Source organism: Moschus berezovskii, chromosome 1 (genome assembly GCF_049115385.1).
Source record: "Moschus berezovskii isolate FMDL1 chromosome 1, NW_MosBer_1.0, whole genome shotgun sequence".
NCBI lineage: Eukaryota > Metazoa > Chordata > Mammalia > Artiodactyla > Moschidae > Moschus > Moschus berezovskii.
In genome coordinates, this window is record NC_142460.1 from 152,872,374 (window position 1) to 152,897,182 (window position 24,809).

General features: G+C 44.8%; 1 protein-coding gene across 3 annotated transcripts in view; it reads left to right on the forward strand.

Annotated features, from left to right (window-relative positions):
* Nucleotides 1-24,809, forward strand: part of NMNAT3 (nicotinamide nucleotide adenylyltransferase 3) — a 146,589-nt gene that overhangs the window by 38,696 nt on the left and 83,084 nt on the right. For 2 of the 3 annotated variants that reach the window (XM_055412813.2, XM_055412822.2), the window contains exon 2: nucleotides 20,751-20,900. In XM_055412813.2, the coding sequence (XP_055268788.1) occupies nucleotides 20,792-20,900 (109 nt within the window). In that variant the 5' untranslated portion in view covers nucleotides 20,751-20,791. Of the gene's footprint in view, nucleotides 1-20,750; nucleotides 20,901-24,809 lie in introns of those variants that run through there. The other variant, XM_055412832.2, reaches the window with a different exon arrangement.

Below are 24,809 nucleotides of genomic sequence, written 5' to 3' on the forward strand. Positions count from 1 at the left end.
TTTATAAATTATTATAATTAGTTGTATTTAAACATACAACTCTTAATTGTATTCTGATTGTATTCGAAGATAGCCATTGAGTCCTGTTAAGAAAGATAGGTTCAACTCATTTATATTTTGTACCCTTCCCTTCTTCCTGCCTCTCATTTTTGATGTTTTTATTATTTTACTTGTTACCTTTTTATTTTAAATAGTATACTTTTATTTCTTGAGTCACAAATGATGCTTTCTTAATATCCATTCCCACTCCTTTTTTCCAAACAAATCCAGTTTTGTTGAAAGTAGTAACGTGCCATCTAAACAAACTACACTTCTCTGTTTTTCTTGTAAAAAGGACAGTCATGTCACTGTGTTCTAGCCAGTGAGATGTAAGTGGTTGTGGATGGGGCTTCAGGAAAGTTCTTTATAAGGGTGCTGACTCAGCAGGTTGGCCTATTTTGCCCTTCTCCCCACTTTTTTCTTCTTACTTGGAACATAGATGTGATGGCCAGAGCCATAGCAGCCATCTTGTGGCCATGAGACAAGATGAACTGGTCTATATTCTGAGAATGATAAAGAAATCTAGAGGGAACCAGAGATACTTATGATAGCAGACCTGCTATACTACCCCTGAACCACCTACCTTCTAGCTTCCTTTTTTGGAGGAGAAGTTTATGCTCTATCTTGTTTAAAGCACTATATTCCCCATGTCTGTTACAATCAAATCTATGTTTCTTATTCATAAACTGTAGTCAGTATCAAGATTCTCTATGAGGTAAGAAGAAAATACTGAGCTTCTCCTCTTTGTCCCATTATTCTTTCCTTAACCATTTCCCTTCTGGTAGCTGTATTCTCACATTGCCCAGGGTGTTAGCATTATCTTTCTATTATGGATTTATAATAGACTCCAAAAGTTGTATACCATTAAATAGCATTTAAGTCATTTTGACTGTGAATGTTCACTCCAGGGTCAAGCACCCTTGGCCCACTCAAAGGGAAGTTCCTAACATCAGAGTTAAATGAATTTTCTTTTCTCATGTTCTGTCAGGGTTTAAAATTGTGTCACAGTTTAATTTACATTATTATATAGCTTTCTGTTTTACTTGGATTTTTTTCCTTCTAGTTATAGTTGAGAGAAAAATGCTTTCACTGTAATCTCAGTTTACCCAGGCTCTCAGCACACACCTTTTCCTCTTCTGCCTGGGACGTGCTCTGCCACCTGCACAGCTCTCATCCTAGTTTCACCAGCCTCCTAGGTTGTATCCCTTGCCTTCTACTTTATTAGTTTTTCTTCTTGGTTTTGCTGAAACACACTCCAGTGAATTTCTTAAGAAAGTGTGCCTCAGAGGCAAACTTTGATTCCATTCATGTCTAAAAATGTATTTATTCTGTCTTTATACTTAAATGATAGTCTAGCCAGATAGAGAATTCTAGATTCAAAGTCGTCTTATTTTAGAAGTATGCAGCCATTGCTCATTATCTTTGGCATCTAACATTGCAAAGGAGAGGTCAGATGCCAGTCTTATTTTCATTCTTTTGTCCATGAACTTTCTTATTACCTAGAAATCCTTAGCATCTTTTCTTTATCCTTAGTGTTCTGATTACTTCAGATCAAGTGTATTAGCAATTAGGTGATTTTGGTTGCAAGTCACAGGACACCAACTCAAAGCTGCTTAATGTTAAAAAACTTACTGGCTCATGTAATTGAGACGTCCTAGTTAGGATTGATTTTAGGAGCAGTTCAATCAGGGCTCTGTCTTATTTCTCTGCAATTCTCTTGGTTTATGCAGCTGGGTAGGTCTCAGAACAATCTGGAGCGAACAGAAAACAAAGAAGCAAAGCAGAGGTTAATGAGCAAAGCAGTGCACTTGGAGCTTGGCATCAGAGAAGGCTCACCAAAGGGGATCTTTGATTTTAAAATTTTAATTGTGGTAAAATACACATAACATAAAATTTATCATCTTAACCATTTTAAGTGTATAGTTCAATAGTGTTAAGTACACTCACAGTGTTATACAACCATCTCCAAAATTCACATCTTACAAAATTGAAACTGTACTCCTCTCCAAACTCCCCATTCCCTCCTCCGTCTACTGTCTGGCAACCATTGTATTTTCTGTCTTTATGAGTTTAACTACTCTAGGCACCTCATGTAACTGAAACCATAGGGTATTTGTCTTTTTCTGATGCTCATTTCACTTAGCAGTGTCCTCAGGTTTCATCTTATGTTGAAGCATATACTAGAATTTTCTTTTTTGAAGGCCAAATAATAGTCTGTTGTATGTAAATATCACATTTTGCTTATCTGTTCATCCGTCATGAACACTTGGGTTGCTTCCACATTTTAGCTATTGTGACTAGCTCTGCAAATATCTCTTTGAGACTCTGCCTTCTGTACTTTGGGGTATATACCTAGAAGTAGATCTGATGAATCATATGGAAATTATATTTTTAATTTTTCAGGAACCTCTGTATTTTTTTCCACAGTACTTGCACCATTGTACATTCCCAGCCATCGTGCACAAGGATTCCAGTTTCTCCACATCCTCATCAACGCTTGTTGCTTTCTGTATTTTTGGTAGTAGCCATGCAGATGGGTATAAGGTCGAAGCCTATTGTAGTTCTGATTTGCATTTCCCTAGTGATTCATGTGGAGAAGGCAATGGCAAGCCACTCCAGTACTCTTGCCTAGAAAATCCCATGGATGGAGGAGCCTGGTAGGCTGCAGTCCGTGGGGTCGCTAAGGGTCGGACACGACTGAGCGACTCCACTTTCACACATTGGAGAAGGAAATGGCAACCCACTCCAGTGTTCTTGCCTGGAGAATCCCAGGGATGGGGGAGCTTAGTGGGCTTCCGTCTATGGGGTCACACAGAGTCGGACACAACTGAAGTGACTTAGCAGCAGCAGCAGCAGTGATTCATGTGGAGAAGGCAATGGCAAGCCACTCCAGTACTCTTGCCTAGAAAATCCCATGGATGAAGGAGCCTAGTAGGCTGCAGTCCATGGTGTCGCTAAGGGTCAGACACGACTGAGCGATTTTACTTTCACTTTTCACTTTCACACATTGGAGAAGGAAATGGCAACCCACTCCAGTGTTCTTGCCTGGAGAATCCCAGGGAAGGGGGAGCCTGGTGGGCTTCCGTCTATGGGGTCACCCAGAGTCGGACACGACTGAAGTGACTTAGCAGCAGCAGCAGCAGTGATTCATGATGTTGAATCTTTTTGTGTGCTTGTTGGCAAGTTGTATGTCTTCTTTGGAGAAATGTATATTCAAGTCCTCTTTTAATTGGGTTATTTGTTTCTGTTGTTGTTAAGGAGACTTTTTATGTTGCCCAGGGGAGCAAAGTTAAATAGATAGAAATGGATATAGTAGGTAGAAAAAGCATTCTAGGCAGAGGGACCAGGCTTCCACAAGTCACCAGGTTGTGCTGGGCCAGAAGCACAGACAAGCAGGCAGCCAGCCACTGAACCAGAAAAGACATAGCTGTCCCCACCTGGAGAGCTGGGGGGAGGAGGAAGTCCTCCAAGGGAGCCATTGAGAGTGTGAAGACAGTCCCATCAGATACAGAGCTGACCTCAGGTCCCTGTGGGGACATGGGGACAGTGAATGCAGCTGAGAGGGGTCTGTTAAAGAGACTCAGGAGGCAACTTCCCCTGAGATTATAGATTCTGAGAGCCCAGGGTCAACCAAAAATCGTGTTCAGAATAGTCCCTGGAAAATTCCCAGTACATTAGCCACATGGGGTCCAACATACCACCCCTCCCTGGGACCCACACAGTGGGATTCCCTCAAGGACAGGTGCAATGTCTGTCTCTGGCTTGCAACCCAGATGAAGTGGCTGCTGTGACTTTAGGGACCATGTCATGCAGAAGGTCACTGTCTTTTCACACTGGAGTCACACTTGGCCAGCAGACGTGCACACACCATAAGGGAGAAGCAAGACCAAGACCTCCTGAAGTATATCCGCTTGGATGCTTCAGGCCACAGGTAACTTACTACCTGACCAATAGGTATTTTAGAAGTTTAGTAATAAAGTCCAGAGAGAGGTAGTACTAGGTTAAATCAGTGACTTGATGAGGCCATGACTCTGGGTAGCCCCTTATCTCTGCAGCTCTCTAGGCCTTTCCTACATGGTGACAGGAGGGCTGTGGCCACCCCAAGGGGCTCAACCTACACCAGAGGCCAGAGCGGGGAGAGCCAAAGAAAGGGCCATCATGTTGCTGCTCTTTCGTTCAGTCAGACCATCTTTCCCAGAGGCCCCTCCTCTTACATCTCATTGGCCAGGACTGGGTCACGTGCCCACGCCCAACCAATCACAGCAAAGGGGACAGACTGCCATGGTGGGTGTGATGCCCTGGTTTCTGTATGGGTCAGTGTGCCTCGTCTTTGAGCAAAACCAGGTTTGTTGACAAAGTGAACGGGTGATCACTGCTACAGGAAGGACAAGCATAACTTCTGCCACGTCATACTCCCTCTGGAACATCTGCTTTTGGACGACAGTGAGCTTAAATCATTTCATTTTGGCTGTATTTTCTTTCATACTTATATTATTATTTTGTTGTTCTAGTGAGGCCTTTGCAGGCAAAATTCACCTGAGCCAGAGGCCTGTGGAAGGAAGTTTCTGTCTTAATTTTGGAGCGGATGCCTCCAGATTTCTGTGTCTGGCTTTACCCGATCCTTTGGGCATGTGGTGCTCTGTAATTCATCTGGCCTGAATGGGTTCTCACTCTGTCATTGAGCTTGAGGCTGGGGGATATTCCTGTTTCCCCTGCAGCCAGGACTTTCCTTGTCCGGGCCTCTGGGTAGTGACTCTGCTCCAACTCCCAGGAACCCCGTGCTCTTGCTCTGTACCCTCACAGATTACTATGTAACACAATGTCCTGTAAAAAATGCCAAAAGTCGGAGTGTACCATTTTAATAATTTGGTTCTTCAGAAATCATAGGAGCAAATTAATATCTTTGCATAGTGAAAAAAGGCACCAAGTCCTGACTTCGTGGGAGAGAGCCTGGTGCAGGTCATCTGGAGTGTTGTGTATGACGTGCTGGAAGATGTATGGGGCCTCTGATTTTCCCAGCCCAGGCCTGAGTTGCCTGAAACACCGACTTCACTAAATCCCTCATTCGCTGCATGTAGGGCTCATGCCCAGAGATAAATAGTGGCCTCATTTGGCTTGCTCTGGCAGGAACAGATTGAATCTGTCCTGGACCAGTGGTGTCTTTAATCAGGGCTGGCACAGGTGAATCCTGTTTCTTAACTTTTTAATGGAAGGCTTCCTCCTCCTCTTAGAGTTGTGTAAGAGGTGAGGCCCCGATGTGTCTGTTTCATTCATCTTCATGACACCCCCCATGGATGGGTATTGGGATATCCTCATTTTACAGAGAACTGGAGGGCTTGTTCACAGGCATAGAGCTTGGAACAAAAAGACAAGCATTTTCCATTCCAAAGGTCCCCCAATTGCAAGCACAGGTAACCTCAATTCAAGGCCAGAAGTGCTCCTTGGGTTTCATTGTTTGAGTATACATGTCCTTGTATGCATGAGAAACGTTGACCTGTGCATCAGCTTCCTTGGAGATGTGGGCAGGGCCTGTGCTACCTCTCCTGCTAGTGGATTCTGAGGCAGTAACAGGCAAGAAACAAGACAAGATTTGTCTGTTAAAGATTCATAGAGGCTGCAGTAATTTCTATGAACTGCCTACCATTTGGCCCTCATCTCTGACCAGCACAAAAGTGATTGTCCATAGCATTAAATATATGTTGAATGAACTCGGTTAAAAATTTTAATTAATCACAGTCCAAAACCTGGCTCAAGTCTGATCTGACTTCATAGATCACTGCACAGATTTGCAGTTATCTGCTCATGACCATCGCATTCTGCTTATAACTCAATAAAGAAGGGAAGATGGGCTGCTCGGCTTATAATTTCTGGGGGAAATTATATTACATGAGATGGGAAAGGATTGCTCTGGACTTGGTTATATTGTGCCCAGTGACATTCTCAAGTGAACACTTATCTTTCAGAAGAAAGACTTGCCAGCATCTCCCTCAGCCTCCACTGGCCTGGCCTGCCTTCATGGAGGTCCCGGCCAGCTCCTCAGCTTTCCAGGTATTTTAGGAGCTCCCTGTCACACCCCCTCCACCCCCAGCCACATGCCTGGAGAAATTTGACAGCAGCGGCAGCTTGTTTTCTTTTCAAGTGAGTGAATGAACAAGCAAGGTAAACAAGTTGCTTTCTTTGTTAGAATTTTTAATTTGATTTTAAGACTGGTCCTAAAATTCAGTCCAGAGGAACTTGGGATAGAATAGAAATCAGTTTGATGGAACACAGAGAGGGGTTGGAAGGTAAGCGATGAGCCTGGTGATACAGGTCATGACCAGATTATAAGGGTTTATGGATACCATGCTCAGGAATTTCAACATTACTCAGAATCTGATTGGGTGGCAGAGGATTTAGCAGGGAACCAGATGTGGCTGTTGAAAGATCCCTTGGGCAGCTGAGCTGAGGATGTATCAGAGGTAAGACTGTAGACAGGAAACAGGTTTAGAGTGCACTCAGGTCCAATTGAGAAATAATGAGCCCCAGTCCAAGACAACGGCTGTGGAATTTGAGAGAGAGCTGGATAATAAAGATATTACAGAGTGGAACTGACAGGCTGTCAAGGCCAGGGAGGGGGAAGAGCCCAGATGGCTGCCAGTTTTGAGGTTTGGTCCCTAGAAGGGCCCTGGTGCCATCCCCTGCTGTCATTATGAACAGTTCTGCATTTTGCTGCCATAGAGGAAAGCCCCCCAGGGCTATAGAGGGTATGGAATGGCTTTCCTAACACTAACTGTGTCTCACTGCCCCCTGTTGGACTGAAGCAGGCCCTTGGGCATGCACCCTGGACAAGGCCTGGGCAGAGACAAGAGAGGGAATAGAGGAGTCAGATGATGTGTCTGAAGGAGGAATCAGGATCCTGGGTGGGGCCTGGACAAGACAGAAGACACAGTCCATGGGGTGAGAGCAAAATTCCAGTCCAGGATGGAGCTGATACCCTCAATTGCGAGACAGAAGTTTGAATGGGTTAAAATAAAGCAAATTGGAGACCAGGAAGCATTGGTTGTTGGAAGCAAGGGGGAAAGGAAGTTGGGAGGGTGGACAAACCTGGGGCTCTGCTTTTCTGGTTTGGAGGATGTTTCCTCAGTTGCCTCTTCCTGCTTCAGCCTAGATCAGTGCTCCCTGGCTCCCATTTTCATCTGCTGCTGCTGCTAAGTCACTTCAGTCGTGTCCGACTCTGTGTGACCCCATAGACGGAAGCCCACCAGGCTCCCCAGTCCCTGGGATTCTCCAGGCAAGAACACTGGAGTGGGTTGCCATATTTCCTTCTCCAATGTGTGAAAGTGAAAAGTGAAAGTGAAGTCGCTCAGTCGTGTCCGACCCTTAGCGACCCCACGGACTGCAGCCTACCAGGCTCCTCCATCCATGGGATTTTCTAAGCAAGAGTACTGGAGTGGCTTGCCATTGCCTTCTCCATTTTCATCTACTTTTCACTTTTACCTTGTCCCCCGATGAATCAGGTGAATATTCCTTATCCACCTTCAACTCTTCATGAGAAGCACTGGGGTCCTTGCCCTCAGGGCTTTACAGTCTGTTCTGCAAGAAAAGTGTGAGGGCTTAACCTTATAGACAGAGTGTCACCTTGAAGAGGTCAGAAACAGGAACACTTGACTTCCAGGTGGGCCACCAGGGGGAGCTCTGTGGGAGGGTTGGCTTAGAAGAGATTTCTAGCTCTAGGAAGTGGCTTAAACAGAGACCCCACCAGAAGCAGAAAGACTCAGAAGACTCATCAGAATGTGGCAGGTGGTCCCAGCTTGGTGAGGAGGTGGAGCACACGGAGGGAACAGAGAGAACAATCAGGAGACAATTAGGAGAGGTAGAATGAGGCCAAAGTCTCCAAGTCTCCTTCTGATGCCAGATGAAGGACCTGACCTAGGTCATAAATGCCAGTGGAGAACAAAATTAGTGAAGATTTTATCACTGGCTTAGCATAAAGGCCCAGATTTTGTCAAGTGCTTAGTGCATAGTAAACACTCAATAGTTTATCACATTGGTCTGAGTGATTGAACCCAAACTTTAGAACTAGTTCACCTGCTCAGAATATTGAGAAAATATTGGATTGGGGCCATATTGGTGGTGGAGAGTGATTCAAGAGTTTCTCTCACCTTATCACATGTGAAAGCCCTCACTGGGGATCGGGGTGACTGTCCAGTCCACATCCCCTGCCCCTCTCCGGGAACAGCATTGTACACTGGGGTGAGCCACAGTCACCGTGTGTGTACCATGGGACCCCACCCAGGCTGGGACTGCGACACTGTCCTGTCCCCAGTCCATCCTGAAATCTCATGCTCAGCTCTTCCTTTACTCTGTGTGGTGGCCTGATGGCCTTCTGATCATGCCATGCTCCTTCACTGCTTTGCCTTTGGTGGGGAGGGGAGTTGAGATAACCAGAGCTCCTTTCTCTTATTTGCACTTGCCCTAATTGGTACAAGAAAGTGATGAAATCCTCTAGTAGGGCAGGTCTCAGTTGTGATGAAAGGTGACCTCATGCGAAGAATGTTGGATGCACTTGGAGGCTAATTGTATTGGAGGGACATGAGGAAGAATGATGAAGTGTCATAGCTAACTGGCAGGTCTTGATCATTGGTGACTGAAAACACAGGCGAGGGGTACAGGCAGTCCAGAAGCAGGTATGGGAGGTGGTGAATTCCATTTTGGACACAAGGAATGGTTAGAAGTTCTGGAGAACCTCTTATGGGCCAGCACTGTTCTGAGGACCCTACCTGGTCAACTCCAATAATCTTCATGAGAATCTGAGGAGGTATGTGTAATTATCTCCATTTTCCATATGGGTCACTGAGACTCAGATAATTGATTTAACTCATAACCGCAGGGCTATTCACCAAATATTTCTGGCTCTCTAACTTCAGGACACAGAGTCAGATTATATTTTCTAGCTTGTTGAAGTCTGGTGGGTTTGCTGGAAGTGACATGTGCCCATTTGACCTTCCAGAGCCTTCTTTTTCTCTGCTACAGTGAATGACTATTCCAGATAGTGACTCTTCCACTGACTTGGGTCCTGGGTTGAGGACAAAGCAGAGCCCTCAGTAAGCAAGGACTGGGCATCTCAAGGAACATGAAATAAACTTTCATTGTTTTAAGCTACTGAGATTTGGGGGTTGTTTGTTAATGTACCTTACCTGGCCTCTCCTGACTGACACGCTCAGGGTCACTCAGTTTGGAAGTACTTATTGGCTTTGAATCCATGTCTGTCTGGCTTGCTATCAAGCCAGTGCCAGATGGCCATCCATGGACCTATAGGGGCCCATAGCAGGGTCACGAGTAGTGCAGTAGATTTGGGTGTCATCTCTACAGTTGGGAGAGGAAGCAGAGAGGAAGGAATGGGGAGTTAGTCTGTGGACTTTGGCATGAGACTTATCTCTCTCCCTCATGCTCTTTCTCCCCTGACGGTTGGTGGTCGGCTCCACATGCCTGCTAAGTAAGTAGGGCATCACTGCTGCCTGCTGGGTCTGATGGTTCAGGGACGTTGGCTTGAGCTTGTCGACAGCTGCACACTCATAACATTGCTAAAAACTTCATAAACTCTGAAGTCTGGAAATAGCCCAAGTGATTTGAGGTTTTGCTCACTTGTAAATGTTTGAGTATTGTGTCCACAAATTGCAAATTGAGTAACTCAATTTTGAGGCACAGCTGTTATTTGGAAAAGACCCATCTAGGAACGCAAACTCCTTGCAAAATGATTGCGCTTCATTTTTGTCAAGTATCAGAAAACCATTAAACTGCCAAGCCATATGGCAAATGCCCACTCGAAGCAGAGTGCGACAGCGCACCATAATGAATCTGTTTTGGGGGGAAGGAGATAGGACAGAGTCTGGCTTTTGTGATCCACAGAAAAGCAGATTCACTACTGCACATTTCAGCCTCCTAGAGTCCTGAGTAAGGATTTTTCCTCCTATGAAAAATTCATATAAAAACTTAAGTGATGGTAGAATTTTTTGTTAGGTATATTTTCCCTTTCAAACAATATCCATTTGAGTTTCTGTATATAAAATAGGTTTAACAGGGACAATAGAAACTTAAAAGTTTACACACTTTTAATTGCTTTATATCCACATTCAGTAAATATTCCTTGTGTGTGTTAGTTGCTCAGTCGTATCTGACTGTTTGTGACCCCATGGACTGTAGCCCACTAAGCTCTTCTGTCCATGGGACTTCGCAGGCAAGAATACTGGAGTGGGTAGCCATTCCCTCAACCTAAACTGATTTAGGTTTAGTTGCATATAACAGAAAATAGAAAATATAGTGATTTAGGAGATTATTTCTCTCCTCAGTTTAAAAAACAACAACACCCGGAGGTCACCAATCTAGGTCCTCAGGGTCCTGACTTTCTCTTGGCTTGCTGTTTGGAACCCCTTGGACTGTAGCTCACCAGGTTCCTCTGTCCATGGGGATTCTCCAGGCAAGAATACTGGGGTGGGTTGCCATGCTCTCCTTCAGGGGGTCTTCCCGACCCAGGGATCAAACCCAGGTCTCCCTCATTACAGGCAGATTCTTTATCATCCGAGCCACCAGGAAAGCCCAGGAATACAGGTATGGGTAGCCTATCCCTTCTCCAGGGTAACTTCCTGACCTGGAAATCAAACTGGAGTTTCTTGCATTGCAGACGGATTCTTTACCAGCTGAGCTACCAGAAAAGCCCTTCTCTTGGCTTATTGTCTGCCAAGTCTGGAGTTGATCCTCATCCTCAAGGTCCAAGCTAGCTGCCGAACTCCAGGAATCATGTTCTAGACAGCAGGAAGGGAGAAGAGGAGAGAGGCATGCCTTTCCCTTTTAAATAGAGTTACCGGAAGTCCCACTCAACGCTTCTATTCATAGATCACTGGCCAGGCCTTAGTCATGTGGTCTCACCCTGCTGCACAGGACACTGGGGAATGCAGCAGCATGCCCAGCCAAAGACAGAGAGGGATTGCTGGGAGCTCACTGCAGACTCTGTCCTACCTGATGTCCTCAGTGTCTGCAGGATTAGGAGGACAGGGCCAGATTTCGTTTATCCCTGTACTTCCAAGGCACTGGCACAGTCTGCTACTTCATGCTCCTTATAGCAGACCCCAGGCACCGCTTCTCACCTGTTACCTCCTCTGATACCTTCTTTGTTTGGGGTTGGCTGTGATTTAGGGCAGGTTTCTTCAACTTGAAGATGCTGTTTCTACCTGAGTGACATTAAACTATTCATTCCTCTGCTTCTCAATATCAACTCAACTCAATTCTAAGATAAGTGATGCTTCAAGTTGATTATTATGGCTAGAACTAGCCTAGAAACTAGGCTTCCCAAGTGGCTCAGAAGTAAAGAATCCACTTGCCAGTGCAGGAGACATGGGTTTGATCCCTGGGTCGAGAAGGTTCCCCTGGAGAAGGAAATGGCAACTCACTCTTGCCTGGAAAATCCCATGGACAGAGGAGCCTGGCAGGCTGCAGTCCATGGGGGTCACAAAAAGAGTCAGACACAACTTAGCGACTAAAAAAACAAATGAAAAGAAACCACAGCAGTGGTATGTGCGAGTGGCCTTTTAGGGGAGCCCTCTTCTGTGGCAGCAATCAAGCTGATCTGAGCGAGTTACCTCCCAGGTTGGGAATACTGACAAGTCCTAAAGCCTGCCAGGTTTTGATCATGAAATGGTAGGCTCTTTTTCAAGCAAGGTGAACAGGTATGTGGAAGTGGATGTGAGGTTGATGAATTCTGTTTTAAGTATAATGAAAGGGAAGAGAAAGGAGCTAATATTCCTGGAGAACCCATTGTGGGCCAGGTACTGTGCTAAGTGGGTCAACTCTGAGGACCCTCAAGACAGCCCTAAGAGGTACGTGTAATTATCTCCATTTTCCATGTGACTGAGGCTCGGAGAAGTTGATTAGACTCTTCACCGGAACTCAGGCACCAACCCTTTCCTTCCAGGCACGTTGGAAGAATCAGCACCAGTGTGTGCAAGGTTTCTGCACAGTGCCCAGCCTGTCACTCAGCAAACCCTGTAGCTGCCACTCACTTCCTCCCTCCTACAACAGTGAAATCAGTCCCAGCTCCTCAGTGTGGGGTTGCAAGAGACCTCGTTCCATTCCTTGGCCTCCTCCAGATCTTTTGAAAGTTCTCAAAACTGAAGAGCCAGGCTGCCTGCTTTCCTGCAATCCTCATAATTAGGACAAGTGCTTAATTGGCATGTTTGTTTCCTCCAAGGGGTGGCTGGCGGAGGCGCCTTACACGACAGAGGAGGCTGGGTCTGCTTTTGTTCTTAGCAGTACTGCGTGCCCATAGCAACAGCAAGCAAATCTGGTAAAGTTGAAAGAAAAAGTGCCCCAGAGTTTGCGTGAAGGTTGATTGCCCTGGAGAAGTTGACGCAGTTGTGCAGATGGAGATGATCTCCCTGGGTCCCGAAAACTGTGGCTGTCAACTCCACAAATCCAAACTGCGTCTCTTGTTTTCTTTAAGATGAGGAGTCCAGTCAAGAGGTCTGTGTAGTGAAAGATGTTTGTGGAATCCATTTCCATTCTGCCCGAAGCCATCTGCTTTATGTCTAAAATAAACAGGGATGTTTTCAACCACTTTCCCCAGGCCGGGTCCCATTAGAATTACTCTCCGTGGGGAAAGGTAAATTGACTGCCTTCCCAGCAATGAGCATTAGTACATTACATCTGCATTGACAACACTTAACCTTCCCGACTCGCCTTTCCCTTCTGTGTCTCTGCGATGGTCTGTGACAAATGGGCTGAGGGTTACATTTGTTAGAATTTAGTACGTGTGGGGTCACTGGCCAGCACACATTACCTGGTGATTGAGGTGAAGTGTAGGCAACAGGAAAAGTCATCCTCTGGGAAGCTGGGGACTGCCTAACCTTTGCCAGGCAGAGGGCCCTGGGGGTAGCAGCCATCCTGGGGCTTGCTTCCTGGCACACCATCCTGGGGGGTCTTGAGAGCTCTTAAAATTCTTCAGAGGGTCCTCATTGCCTATAAGATGAAATCTAGACACCCCCCTCCAGACCCCCTGGAGGTATGTGTGATCCTTGCACTGTGCACCCTCACCTTGGGCTGACTGCACATTGGCTCATGTCACACAGGGTCACATAGACAGTGTGTTCATCACCTTCCTTAAGTGGTGGTTTCTGAACCTTTGCAATGCTGGTCCCTGTGCCGGACATACTCTTCCATATCCTCCTTACTGGCTCAATCCCTGAGCCTGTCCTGCCCCACTTTGAAGGTCACCTCGAGAGCCTGCCCCAAAGAAGTAAGTGTATGAGTTTCCTGCGACTGTTGTAACAAACTACCACACGTTATTGGCTTAAAACAACGCAATTTTATTTTCTTACAATTCAGGAGGTCAGAAGTCTGAAGTCAAGGTGTCAGCAAGGCTGCACTCCTTCTCGAGGCTCTAGGCAAGACTCTGTTTCCTTGTGGGCCCTGCATGCACTGCTGGGCCACGGCCCCTCCCTCCGCCTTCAGTGCTAGCGGCAGAGCATCTTTTTGCCTCTTGATCACTGCTTTGGTCCTTACATCTTTCCCTGCGTGACTGTCGTGCCTCCCTCTTATTAGGACCCTAATCATGTTAAAATTGGGCCCACCTTGGATAATCCAAGGTACCCTTCCCATTTCTGACCCTTAATTTAATAACACCTTCAAAGTCTTCTTGCTTGGCAAAGCCACAACTGATGACCATCAGGGCAGAGGGATGACCTTGGTGTCAGTGTGCAGGAGGCCCGTATATCCCTGTTCATGGGATCCTGGCTTCAGAGGTGGTACAACAGGGCAGGAACATCTTGTCTGAGTTGGGTAGACTGGGGTCTTGGGGAGGGGCCTTGGGTGCTTCTGGAAAGGTCAGCTTATATCCCTGGAAGGCCCAGTCTTGACTACTTGGGACAAGCAAAGAGAGGAAGTCACTATTTGAAAAGGAGGTTGCTTGGTCAGAAACCGTCACTCATTCTCTCATTCATGCCAGACGCATTCCTGAGTACCTGTGTGCCAGCACTCTGCAGGAGTTAAAGGGCCTAGATGAACAAGAAACTTCCCTGTAGGTGTTCACCTTCTACTTGAGGAAGAGTGACCTGGAAACAAAGCAATGACAGGTCTGTGGTCCGATGAAAGAAGAAATTGATAAATGTGTAATATGTAACAGGTGCAGTTAGTACAGTGGGAGAGGGAGGCGTTAGGTAGAGACTGAGGAGAAAGCCTTGAAGATCGGAGCAAGGTTGGTGTTTCAGGTAGTCGGAAGAGCATTTGCACAAGTGAGAAAGAAGAAAGGAGCATTGTGTTGTATTTGAGGAGAGGATGAGAGGCTGTTGGGCTTCCCAGGTGGTGCAGTGGTAAAGAGTCCACTTAATGCAAGAGACACAAGAGAAATGGCTTCAGTCCCTCGTTCGGCAAGATCCCTTGAAGGAGGGCCTGGCAACCCACTCTAGTGTTCTTGACGGGATAATCCCATAGACAGAGGAGCCTGGCAGGCTACGGTCCATGGGGTCGGACAAAGTGTTGGACATGACTGAGCACAGAGCACGATGAGATGCTGTTGGGATGACAGTACAGTAGGAGGCAGGATCCAAAGGTGGAATCTGTTTGCCTTGCCTCCAGCTTAATGATAAATTCCAAGAAGACCGTGTGCAACTTTCTCTACTTGTTAAACCCTTCAGCTGCAATTACTGCTCATTCTGTGGACCTCCCATTAAATTCTTTTTGATGAGAAGTGTTTCCCAGTAGCAAAAGTCCCCCACACTTGCTTCATCTCACAGGATACTATGACTTGATAGAGCAGATGAGTCACTATTTTTTTCTCTTTTTAATTCTGTTTTATAGATGAGTCATTTATGGCGTGCATCCAGCTTTTGAGATGTGCTCAAATTTGAGCCGGGTTTATTCTCTGGTGGACCCCAGGAAGCAGTCTGTCTCAGTCCTGTCATTGTATTTCTCTGGGTTTGGGCTTGGGAGGGTGTTTAGTTGAGGCCAGCTGGAATGTACAAATGATGCAACAATGCAGGTGCACTGACTTTGTTCCTGAGCTGGGAATGTATGCCCACTGCAGCCTCCCACCTGAGGCACGGTTAAGACAGGGTAAGTCGCTCTCAGAGCAGCGTGGTTCCATGTGCCCATGCAAGGAAAGAAAAGACAGACAGACACTTGCTACATATGATTTATTCTCCTTCCCAACATGGCACTGCGTCACACTGATGCCACCATTCAAACTAATGTTCTAATTTACAGTTTCTGGGGACTTTGGGAAAATGCATCAAAACCCCAGGTTACCTGAGATGCTGTAGTTACATGTTTTAAGGGCTCTAAAAACATGATATTTTGTCAAAGTAAAATAGAATTTTGAAAGGCCTCCTAACAATTGTTAAAAAATACAAGACAAAAAAAACCAAACCAGCCATCCTCTTCAGCTACACTCATCACAAGGCTGCTCCTGTGAGTAGCTCAGCACACTCTGCAAATACTCTCTCATTAAAGATCCTCCCCACCCTGGAAAAAGCCAGGGGCAGCAGCTCTCACATGCAGGCTGCTTTCTTCTCACGTAGCAGGGGGTGTCCCTGCTGCCTCAAAGGAAGTGAGAAGCAAACCACAGCACACCTCAGTTGAGACTTTTTTTATCTTCACACCGCTGTAGCTCAGAATACTCCCAGGACAGCTTCTCTATGTACCTGAGAAGGTGCTTAAACCTTCCCAGAACCAGGACATGGGTCCACTCACCAGCTGGCCAGAGCCCTTTCAGTCTCCACCCAGGCCTCCTCTGGGCCAGGCTCTGTGCTGGCAGTCAAGATCAAAAATGAAACACCACTCCTTCCCTTAAGGGACTTACTCTCTGGTTGGGAAGACAGACACAAGAGTAGGTTTTTCCAAAAAATGTGGTATGTGACTTACTAAAGGTGAGCAGGGATCAGTTAGCCTCAGTTCAGTTCAGTTCAGTCGCTCAGTCGTGTCCGACTCTTTGCAACACCATGAATCACAGCACACCAGTTAGCCTAGGTGTCAGAAAAGCCGTTGTGGCAGACGCTGTGAATTAACTAATCCTATTCCCAACTCCCTTTTCGCTACTGCTTCTAAACTGGAGGCTACAAAGCTAAAGACTTGCTCTTCCAGCTTCTCTTGCCTAGAGTGGCCACTCGACCTATGGCCATGAGGCAGAAGCAAAACCTACAGAGAAGTTCTTTAAAACCTTTATTGTTCTTGCTTAAGAGGGGCGGCCAGTCTGTATAGCTCCTTGCTCCTTCTTTTTGGCTTGATCATAGTCATGATGGATGTGGCTACAGCAGCAATCTTGTGACCACAAGGGAAAAGTGGGCAAACTGTAGGTCATTGTTGAGCCAGTGATCCAGTGCCAGCTGCTGCCTACTTCTACATATTTCATCATGTGGAAAACAAATAATCCTTTATTTGTTTAAGTCATTGAGATTAGCTTCTGGAACTTGCAGCCAAATACCTCCCTAACTGATACAAACACCTAGCAGGCAGTCAGGAGATAATGATTGAAGTCACATAAGTAATATGATCACCTGAGTTGAGTCTTAACAGATTAGGATGTGCTGTGAGTATTCCAGTTGGAGGAAACTAAAGTAGTATATATTGGGTTGGCCAAAAAGTTTAAGATGTTATGGAAAACCCAAACCAACTTGTTGGCCAACCAAAAATAGAAGCACTTGAAGTTGAAGCAGGAGGCCATGAGGAGCTCACAGAGAAACCACTGACAAGGAGTTTATTACAGCTAGACAATAAAGTGTGAAGCAAGCAGTAGTTGGATACAGCTGGTACAAGCAGCAACAGGGGCCAGATTAAAATAGTTTCCTCCAGGACAGAGAGGACCCAGCTTCCAGTAACCAAGGACTCTCCATGTTACCATTTTAACTTCAGAACTACAGCCAAGGCCAACGTAGCAAGAGGAGTAAGGAAGAAATAATTGCATCCCTCTTGTTGGTCACTCTGTTAGTTACGTGTTGCTGCATAATGAATTATCCCCAAACATAGCAGCTTAAAATGTCACACAGTTATCATCTCACAGTTTCTGAGAGTCAGGAATCTAGAGGCAGCTCCACTGAGTTGGCGTGTCTGGTTCAGAGTCTCTTACAAGGTTGCAGTCAAGGTGTTCGTGGGTCTGTGGTCTCATCTGAAGACTCAGCTGGGAAAGATCCACTTTCACGTTCTCTCCCATGGTTGTTAGCGGGACTCAGTTTCTCACAGGCTGTCATCACCAGAGGACTTTCAATTCGTTGCCCCATGGGTCTCTCCATGAGGCAGCTCGCAACATAGCAGCCAAATTCTTCAGAGTGAGCAAGAGAGAAAGTGAAATAGCTGAACAGGAGGGAAGCCAGAGACTTTGTAACCTTCTCTGAGAAGTGGAATCCTCTAGTGAGGAGTCTAGTGGAATCCTCATTAGAAGCAAGTCAGTAGGTCCTGTCCACATTCAGTGAGAGGGGTCTACAGGTAAATACCAGGAAGTGAGGATCACAAGGAGCCTTTTTGAAAGCTGCCAAGAGAAACCTAAGTAAGACTGTAGGCACTGAGAGAGGGCATCAGAGGGCAGACAGACTGAAACCACAATCACAGACAACTAGCCAATCTGATCACATGGACCACAGCCTTGTCTAACTTAATGAAACTAAGCCATGCTGTGTGGGGCCACCCAAGATGGATGGGTCATGGTGGAGAGGTATGACAAATGTGACAGAATATGGTCCACTAGAGAAGGGAATGGCAAATCACTTCAGTATTCTAGCCTTGAGAGCCCCATGAACAGATCAGTAGAGAAATAACTCCAGAAAGAATGAAAGGATGGAGCCAAAGCAAAAACAACACCCAGTTGTGGATGGGACTGGTGATAGAAGCAAGGTTTGATGCTGTAAAGACCAATATTGCATAGGAACCTGGAATGTTAGGTCCATGAATCAAGGCAAACTGGAAGTGGTCAAACAGGAGATTGCAAGAGTGAACGTCGACATTCTAGGAATCAGCAAACGAAGATGGACTGGAATGGGTGAATTTAACTCAGATGACCATTATATCTACTACTGTGGGCAGGAATCCCTTAGAAGAAATGGAGTAGCCATCATAGTCAACAAAAGAGTCTGAAATGCAGTAGTTGGATGCATCTCAAAAACGACAGAATGATCTCTCTTCGTTTCCAAGGCAAACCATTCAATATCACAGTAATCCAAGTCTATGCCCCGACCAGTAATGTTGAAGAAGCTGAAGTTGAACAGTTCCATGAAGACCTACAAGACCTTCCAGAACTAACATCCAAAAAAGATGTCCTTTTCATTATAGGGGACTGGAATGCAAAAGTAGGAAGTCGAGAAACACCTGGAGTAACACCTGGCAAATTTGGCCTTGGAGCACGGAATGAAGCAGGGCAAAGGCTAATAGAGTTTTGCCAAGAGAACGCACTGGTCATAGCAAACACACTCTTCCAACAACACAAGAGAAGACTCTACACATGGACATCACCAAATGGTCAACACCGAAATCAGATTGAATATATTCTTGGCAGCCAAAGATGGAGAAGCTCTATACATTCAGCAAACACAAGACTGGGAGCTGACTGTGGCTCTAATGAACTCCTTATTGCCAAATTCAGACTGAAATTGAAGAAAGTGGAGAAAACCACTAGGCCATTCAGGTATGACCTAAATCAAATCCCTTATGACTATATAGTGGAAATGAGAAATAGATTTAAGGGACTAGATCTGATAGACAGAGTGCCTGATGAACTATGGATGGAGGTTTGTGACATTGTACAGGAGAAAGGACTCAAGACCATCCCCAAGAAAAAGATGCAAAACAGCAAACTGGCTGTCAGAGGAGGCCTTACAAATAGCTGTGAAAAGAAGGGAAGCAAAAAGCAAAGGAGAAAAGGGAAGATATACCTATTTGAATGCAGAGTTCCAAAGAATAGAAAGGAGAGATAAGAAAGCCTTCCTCAGTGATCAGTGCAAAGAAACAGAGGAAAACAACAGAATGGGAAAGACTAGAGATCGCTTCAAGAAAATTAGAGATACCAAGGGAACATTTCATGCAAAGATGGGCTCAATAAAGGACAGAAATGGTATGGACCTAACAGAAGCAGAAGATATTAAGAAGTGGTGGCAAGAATACACAGAAGAACTATACAAAAAAGATCTTCATGACCCAGATAATCACGATGGTGTGATCTCTCACCTAGATCCAGACATCCTGGAATGTGAAGTCAAGTGGGCCTTAGGAAGCATCACTACGAACAAAGCTAGTGGAGGTGATAGAATTCCAGTTGAGCTATTTCAAATCCTAAAAGATGATGCTGTGAAAGTGCTGCACTCAATATGCCAGCAAATTTGGAAAACTCAGCAGTGGCCACAGGACTGGAAAAGGTCAGTCTTCATTCCAATCCCAAAGAAAGGCAATGCCAAAGAATGCTCAAACTACCGCACAATTGCACTCATCTCACACACTAGTAAAGTAATGCTTAAGATTCTCCAAGCCAGACTTCAGCAATACGTGAACCGTGAACTTCCAGATGTTCAAGCTGGTTTTAAAAAAGGCAGAGGAACCAGAGACCAAATTGCCAACATCCACTGGATCATAGAAAAAGCAAGAGAGTTCCAGAAAAACATCTATTTCTGCTTTATTGACTATGCCAAAGCCTTTGACTGTGTGGATCACAATAAACTGTGGAAAATTCTGAAAGAGATGGGAATACCAGACCACCTGACCCAGGAGATCAGTCCTGGGTGTTCATTGGAAGGACTGATGCTAAAGCTGAAACTCCAATACTTTGGCCACCTCATGCCACGAGTTGACTCACTGGAAAAGACTGATGCTGGGAGGGATTGTGGGCAGGAGGAGAAGGGGATGACAGAGGATGAGATGGCTGGATGGCATCACCAACTCGATGGACATGAGTTTGGGTGAACTCTGGGAGTTGGTGATGGACAGGGAGGCCTGGCGTGCTGTGATTCATGGGGTCACAAAGAGTTGGACACGACGGAGCGACTGAACTGAACTGATGGAGAGAGAGAATGAATGATATAGCAAGTGTGGTAAGATGTTAACATTTAGGGATTCTGTGCGTAGGAATTTTTTGTACAAATTTTGCACCTTTTTTTGGTAAGTCTGAAATTATTTTAAAATAAATTTTTAAAAAGTACCACTCCTCTGCTCTGGGACATTGTGACTTCTATTTGGACTATCAGACATGGCATTTGGAGCGTCTTACATACTCCTTTTGACCCTAAGGTAACCCTCAAAGCACAGGAAGAGTATGGAGGTTACAGGAAAACATGGTTTCTAGGTCAGGCTGCCTGGGTTGCAGTCTTGATCTTGCAGCTTCTAAGCTCCTGTAAGTAACCACTCAGGATTGACTTGGAAGCATTTGTTGAGATAAGGGATATACTTTGGCTCAGTTCCTGGCCATGGTAAGCCTCCTGTAAATGTTGTTAATCTTGCCGCCTCAGTCATCTTACAAGTAAGAAGTAATGGCCTCCATGTGGTTCAGAGACACTGATTTGGACAGTTGTCTTTTCCTTTTGTAACCTACAAAAACTTTGTTTATATCTGATAAGGCCGTTTTCCTACATAGCCACCACAGATGATCATAAAAATCAAGAAATCCACATTAACTGTAATTTTTAGATGCCATTCAAGTTTCACAGTTATCTCAGTAATTGTACACTTGTCTTGGTGCCAACTCTCTGACAGGAGCTTTTGTCCCAATGAAGGCAGGGTGGCTGCAGCAGCGGGTGTGGATGTGTCTGACAGGATGAAGAGCCGAATCCCTGTGGTGCTCCTGGCCTGTGGCTCCTTCAACCCCATCACCAACATGCACCTGCGCTTGTTTGAGGTGGCCAGAGACCACCTTCACCAAACAGGTCAGTCAAGGGGCCCAGGCCTATGGGAGGAATTGGTGAGTTGGGCTTTTTGGGGCTTTGCTGGCTGCTGTCATCATCCCCATTATTAAAGCTGCTCATAGCATAAGTGGTGACATACATTTCTTCCATCATATTCAGAGGGCTGACACTCCTTAGCCATATGATGTATGTAAGTCATATCCCTGGCCATGGAGTTGAAATGCTTCTCAGGATCCACTACCCCCCCGGCCACTTCATGTTGACCATGAATGCTAAAAAGACACTGGGCCTGTTATAGAACCTGTGTCTCAATCAGGGGATCTTTCCTGGTGCCCCAGGAACCATTTACCCAAACAGCCAGATGAATACATAGCGTATGCCTTTGAGAACTCCTGCTACTCTTCAGTGGGTAAGCAAATATTCTATAATGGAGATTTTGACATTTTCTCCTTCAAAAGAATAGATCTTAGACAATTACAAATTAAGTCTTGTATATAGGGCATTTCTAATACAGATGGCATGGCTTTGCCAGAAATATCTAATCAGCTGGAAATGTTTAATCTGGGAATGTTTCATCTCTTTGACTTTCCATTTCATTATTAAAAGAGTAAAATGGCATTTGGGATCTGCTTGATTATTTCTAAAGACTGTAAGTCATTTATTTGTTGATGTCAGATACATATGAAAGTTTTATTCATTATGTGTTTATGTCTGTCTTATGTCTGGAGGAGGAAACGGCAACCCGCTCCAGAATTCTTGCCTGAAAAATCCCATGGACAGAGGAGTCTGGCAGGCTACAGTCCATGGGATCACAAAGAGCTACACATAATTGAGCAACAGGGCACAATATCTTACGTATTCATATATATGTTTTGTATTTTTGCATTGCTCAAAAATGTTTGTCTTTAAGGGCCATGTTTTTAATACCAAAATCAATTTCTGTTTGCTTTCAACATAGAAAAAAATATTTGAGTAACATGTAAACTATTTCTTCAAAGAAAGTGCATACAAACGTTAATTTACTTTAAAAAATCTTTTTTTATAAAATACTTTTAATTATTCAAAAAGTGAAATAGGTATTTATTCTTAGTAAATGAATAGCTCTTGTTATTGCAGGAATAAAAATACAAGAAATTCACTTGAAACTGGTCAGTAAGCTTTAGTGCAGATGCTGATTGCAGCCATGAAATTAAAAGACGCTTACTCCTTGGAAGGAAAGTTATGAGCAACCTTGATAGTATATTAAAAAGCAGAGACATTACTTTGCCAACCAAGGTCCGTCTAGTCAAGGCAATGGTTTTTCCCGTGGTCATGTATGGATGTGAGAGTTGGACTGTGAAGAAGGCTGATCGCCGAAGAATTGATGCTTTTGAACTGTGGTGTTGGAGAAGACTCTTGAGAGTCCCTTATACTGCAAGGAGATCCAACCAGTCCATTCTAAAGGAGATCAATCCTGGATGTTCATTGGAGGGACTGATGCTAAAGCTGAAACTGCAATACTTTGGCCACCTCATGCGACGAGTTGACTCACTGGAAAAGACTCTGATGCTGGGAAAGGTTGGGGGCGGGAGGAGAAGGGGATGACGGAGAATGAGATGGCTGGATGGCATCACCGACTCTGTGGACATGAGTTTGAGTGTACTCCGGAAGTTGGTGATGGACAGGGAGGCCTGGCGTGCTGTGATTCATGGGGTCGCAGAGAGTCGGACACGACTGAGCGACTGAACTGAACTGAACTGAAGCTTTAGTAAGCCGTATGCAAAGAAGAAATATAACTGGACAATAAACTTGAGAAAAATTTCTCAACTATGATCACTAATAATCAATGAAATGCAAATTAAAAAGTAAGCATCACAAGATAATAAGCACCATATGGGCAGCTACTATGACTGCTTGAACACACCACAATTGTCACCATCTGTCACTAGGCTTATAGTTGGTGCTCAGTAAATATCTGTTGTGGGACATCCCTGGCAGTCCAGTGATTAAGACTTCACACTTCTGCTGCAGAGGGCACAGGTTCAATCCCTGGTCTGTGAACTAAAATGGGCATGGAGTCAATCCCTGGTCTGGGAACTAACCACATGATGCATACTGCAGCCAAAAAAAGTTTTTAATTTGAAAAATAAATATCTATTTTAGGAGTAAATAGTGTGAGATTGAGAAAGATTAAAGGCTGTCAAATTCAGTGTTGGCAGGAGAGGGAGGGAAACGAACCCTCCCATGTATTGGTAGTGATGGGAAATGATAAAACATTTTTGGAGGGCAGTTTGGTTTTCTGTGGAAAAAAATCATTGAAGTCTATACTCACATCCATAATGAGGAGAAAAATCAATCAATGAAAATTGAACCAGAACTGATGCAGATGTTAGAATTAGCAGACAAGGATCTTAAAAGTTACTATAGTTACATATGTTCAAAAATTAAGTAGAGACATGGAAAATATAAAAAAGACTCAAATTTCTAGAAATTAAAACTACAGTATGTGAGATGAAAATTAAACTGGTTAGGATTAACAACAGACAGAGGAAGCAGAGATCAAATTGCCAACATCCGCTGGATCATGGAGAAAGCAAGAGAGTTCCAGAAAAACATCTATTTCTGCTTCATTGACTATGCCAAAGCCTTTGACTGTGTGGATCACAATAAACTGTGGAACATTCTGAAAGAGATGAGAATCCCAGACCACCTGACCTGCCTCTTGAGAAACCTGTATGCAGGTCAGGAAGCAACAGTTAGAACTGGACATGGAACAACAACTTGTTCCAAATAGGAAAAGGAGTACGTCAAGGTTGTATATTATCACCCTGCTTATTTAACTTATATGCAGAGTACATCATGAGGAACGCTGGGCTGGAAGAAGCATAGGCTGGAATCAAGATTGCCGGGAGAAATATCAATAACCTCAGATATGCAGATGACACCACCCTTATGGCAGAAAGTGAAGAGGAACTCAAAGGCCTCTTGATGAAAGTGAAAGAGGAGAGTGAAAAGGTTGGCTTGAAGCTCAACATTCAGAAAACAAAGATCATGGCATCTGGTCCCATCACTTCATGGGAAATAGATGGGGAAACAGTGGAAACAGTGTCAGACTTTATTTTTTTGGGCTCCAAAATCACTGCAGATGCTGATTGCAGCCAGGAAATTAAAAGACGCTTACTCCTTGGAAGGAATGTTATGACCAACCTAGATAGTATATTAAAAAGCAGAGACATTACTGTGCCAACCAAGGTCCGTCTAGTCAAGGCTATGGTTTTTCCAGTGGTCATGTATGGATGTGAGAGTTGGACTGTGAAGAAAGCTGATCGCCAAAGAATTGATGCTTTTGAACTGTGGTGTTGGAGAAGACTCTTGAGAGTCCCTCGGACTGCAAGGAGATCCAACCAGTCCATTCTAAAGGAGATCAATCCTGGGTGTTCACTGGAAGGACTGATGCTAAAGCTGAAACTGCAATACTTTGGCCACCTCATGCGACGAGTTGACTCACTGGAAAAGACTCTGATGCTGGGAGGGATTTGGGGTGGGAGGAGAAGGGGACGACAGAGAATGAGATGGCTGGATGGCATCACCGACTCGATGGACATGAGTCTGAGTGAACTCCGGAAGTTGGTGATGGACAGGGAGGCCTGGCGTGCTGTGATTCATGGGGTCGCAAAGAGTCGGACACGACTGAGCGACTGAACTGAACTGAAACACTGCAGGAGAAAAGATTAGTGAACTTGAAGATAAAGCTATCTATCCAAACTGGAACAATTCAAAATGAAGCAAAAGAGAAAAAAGAATTTTTAAAAAGAAAGAAAAGAATACAAGATAATTTAAATCATCCTAATATACTTCTAATTGAACTACTTCAATAGAAGGAAAAAAACAGGAATAACAGGAAAAATATTTGAAGAAGTAATCACTGAAATGTTTTCAAATTTGATGAAA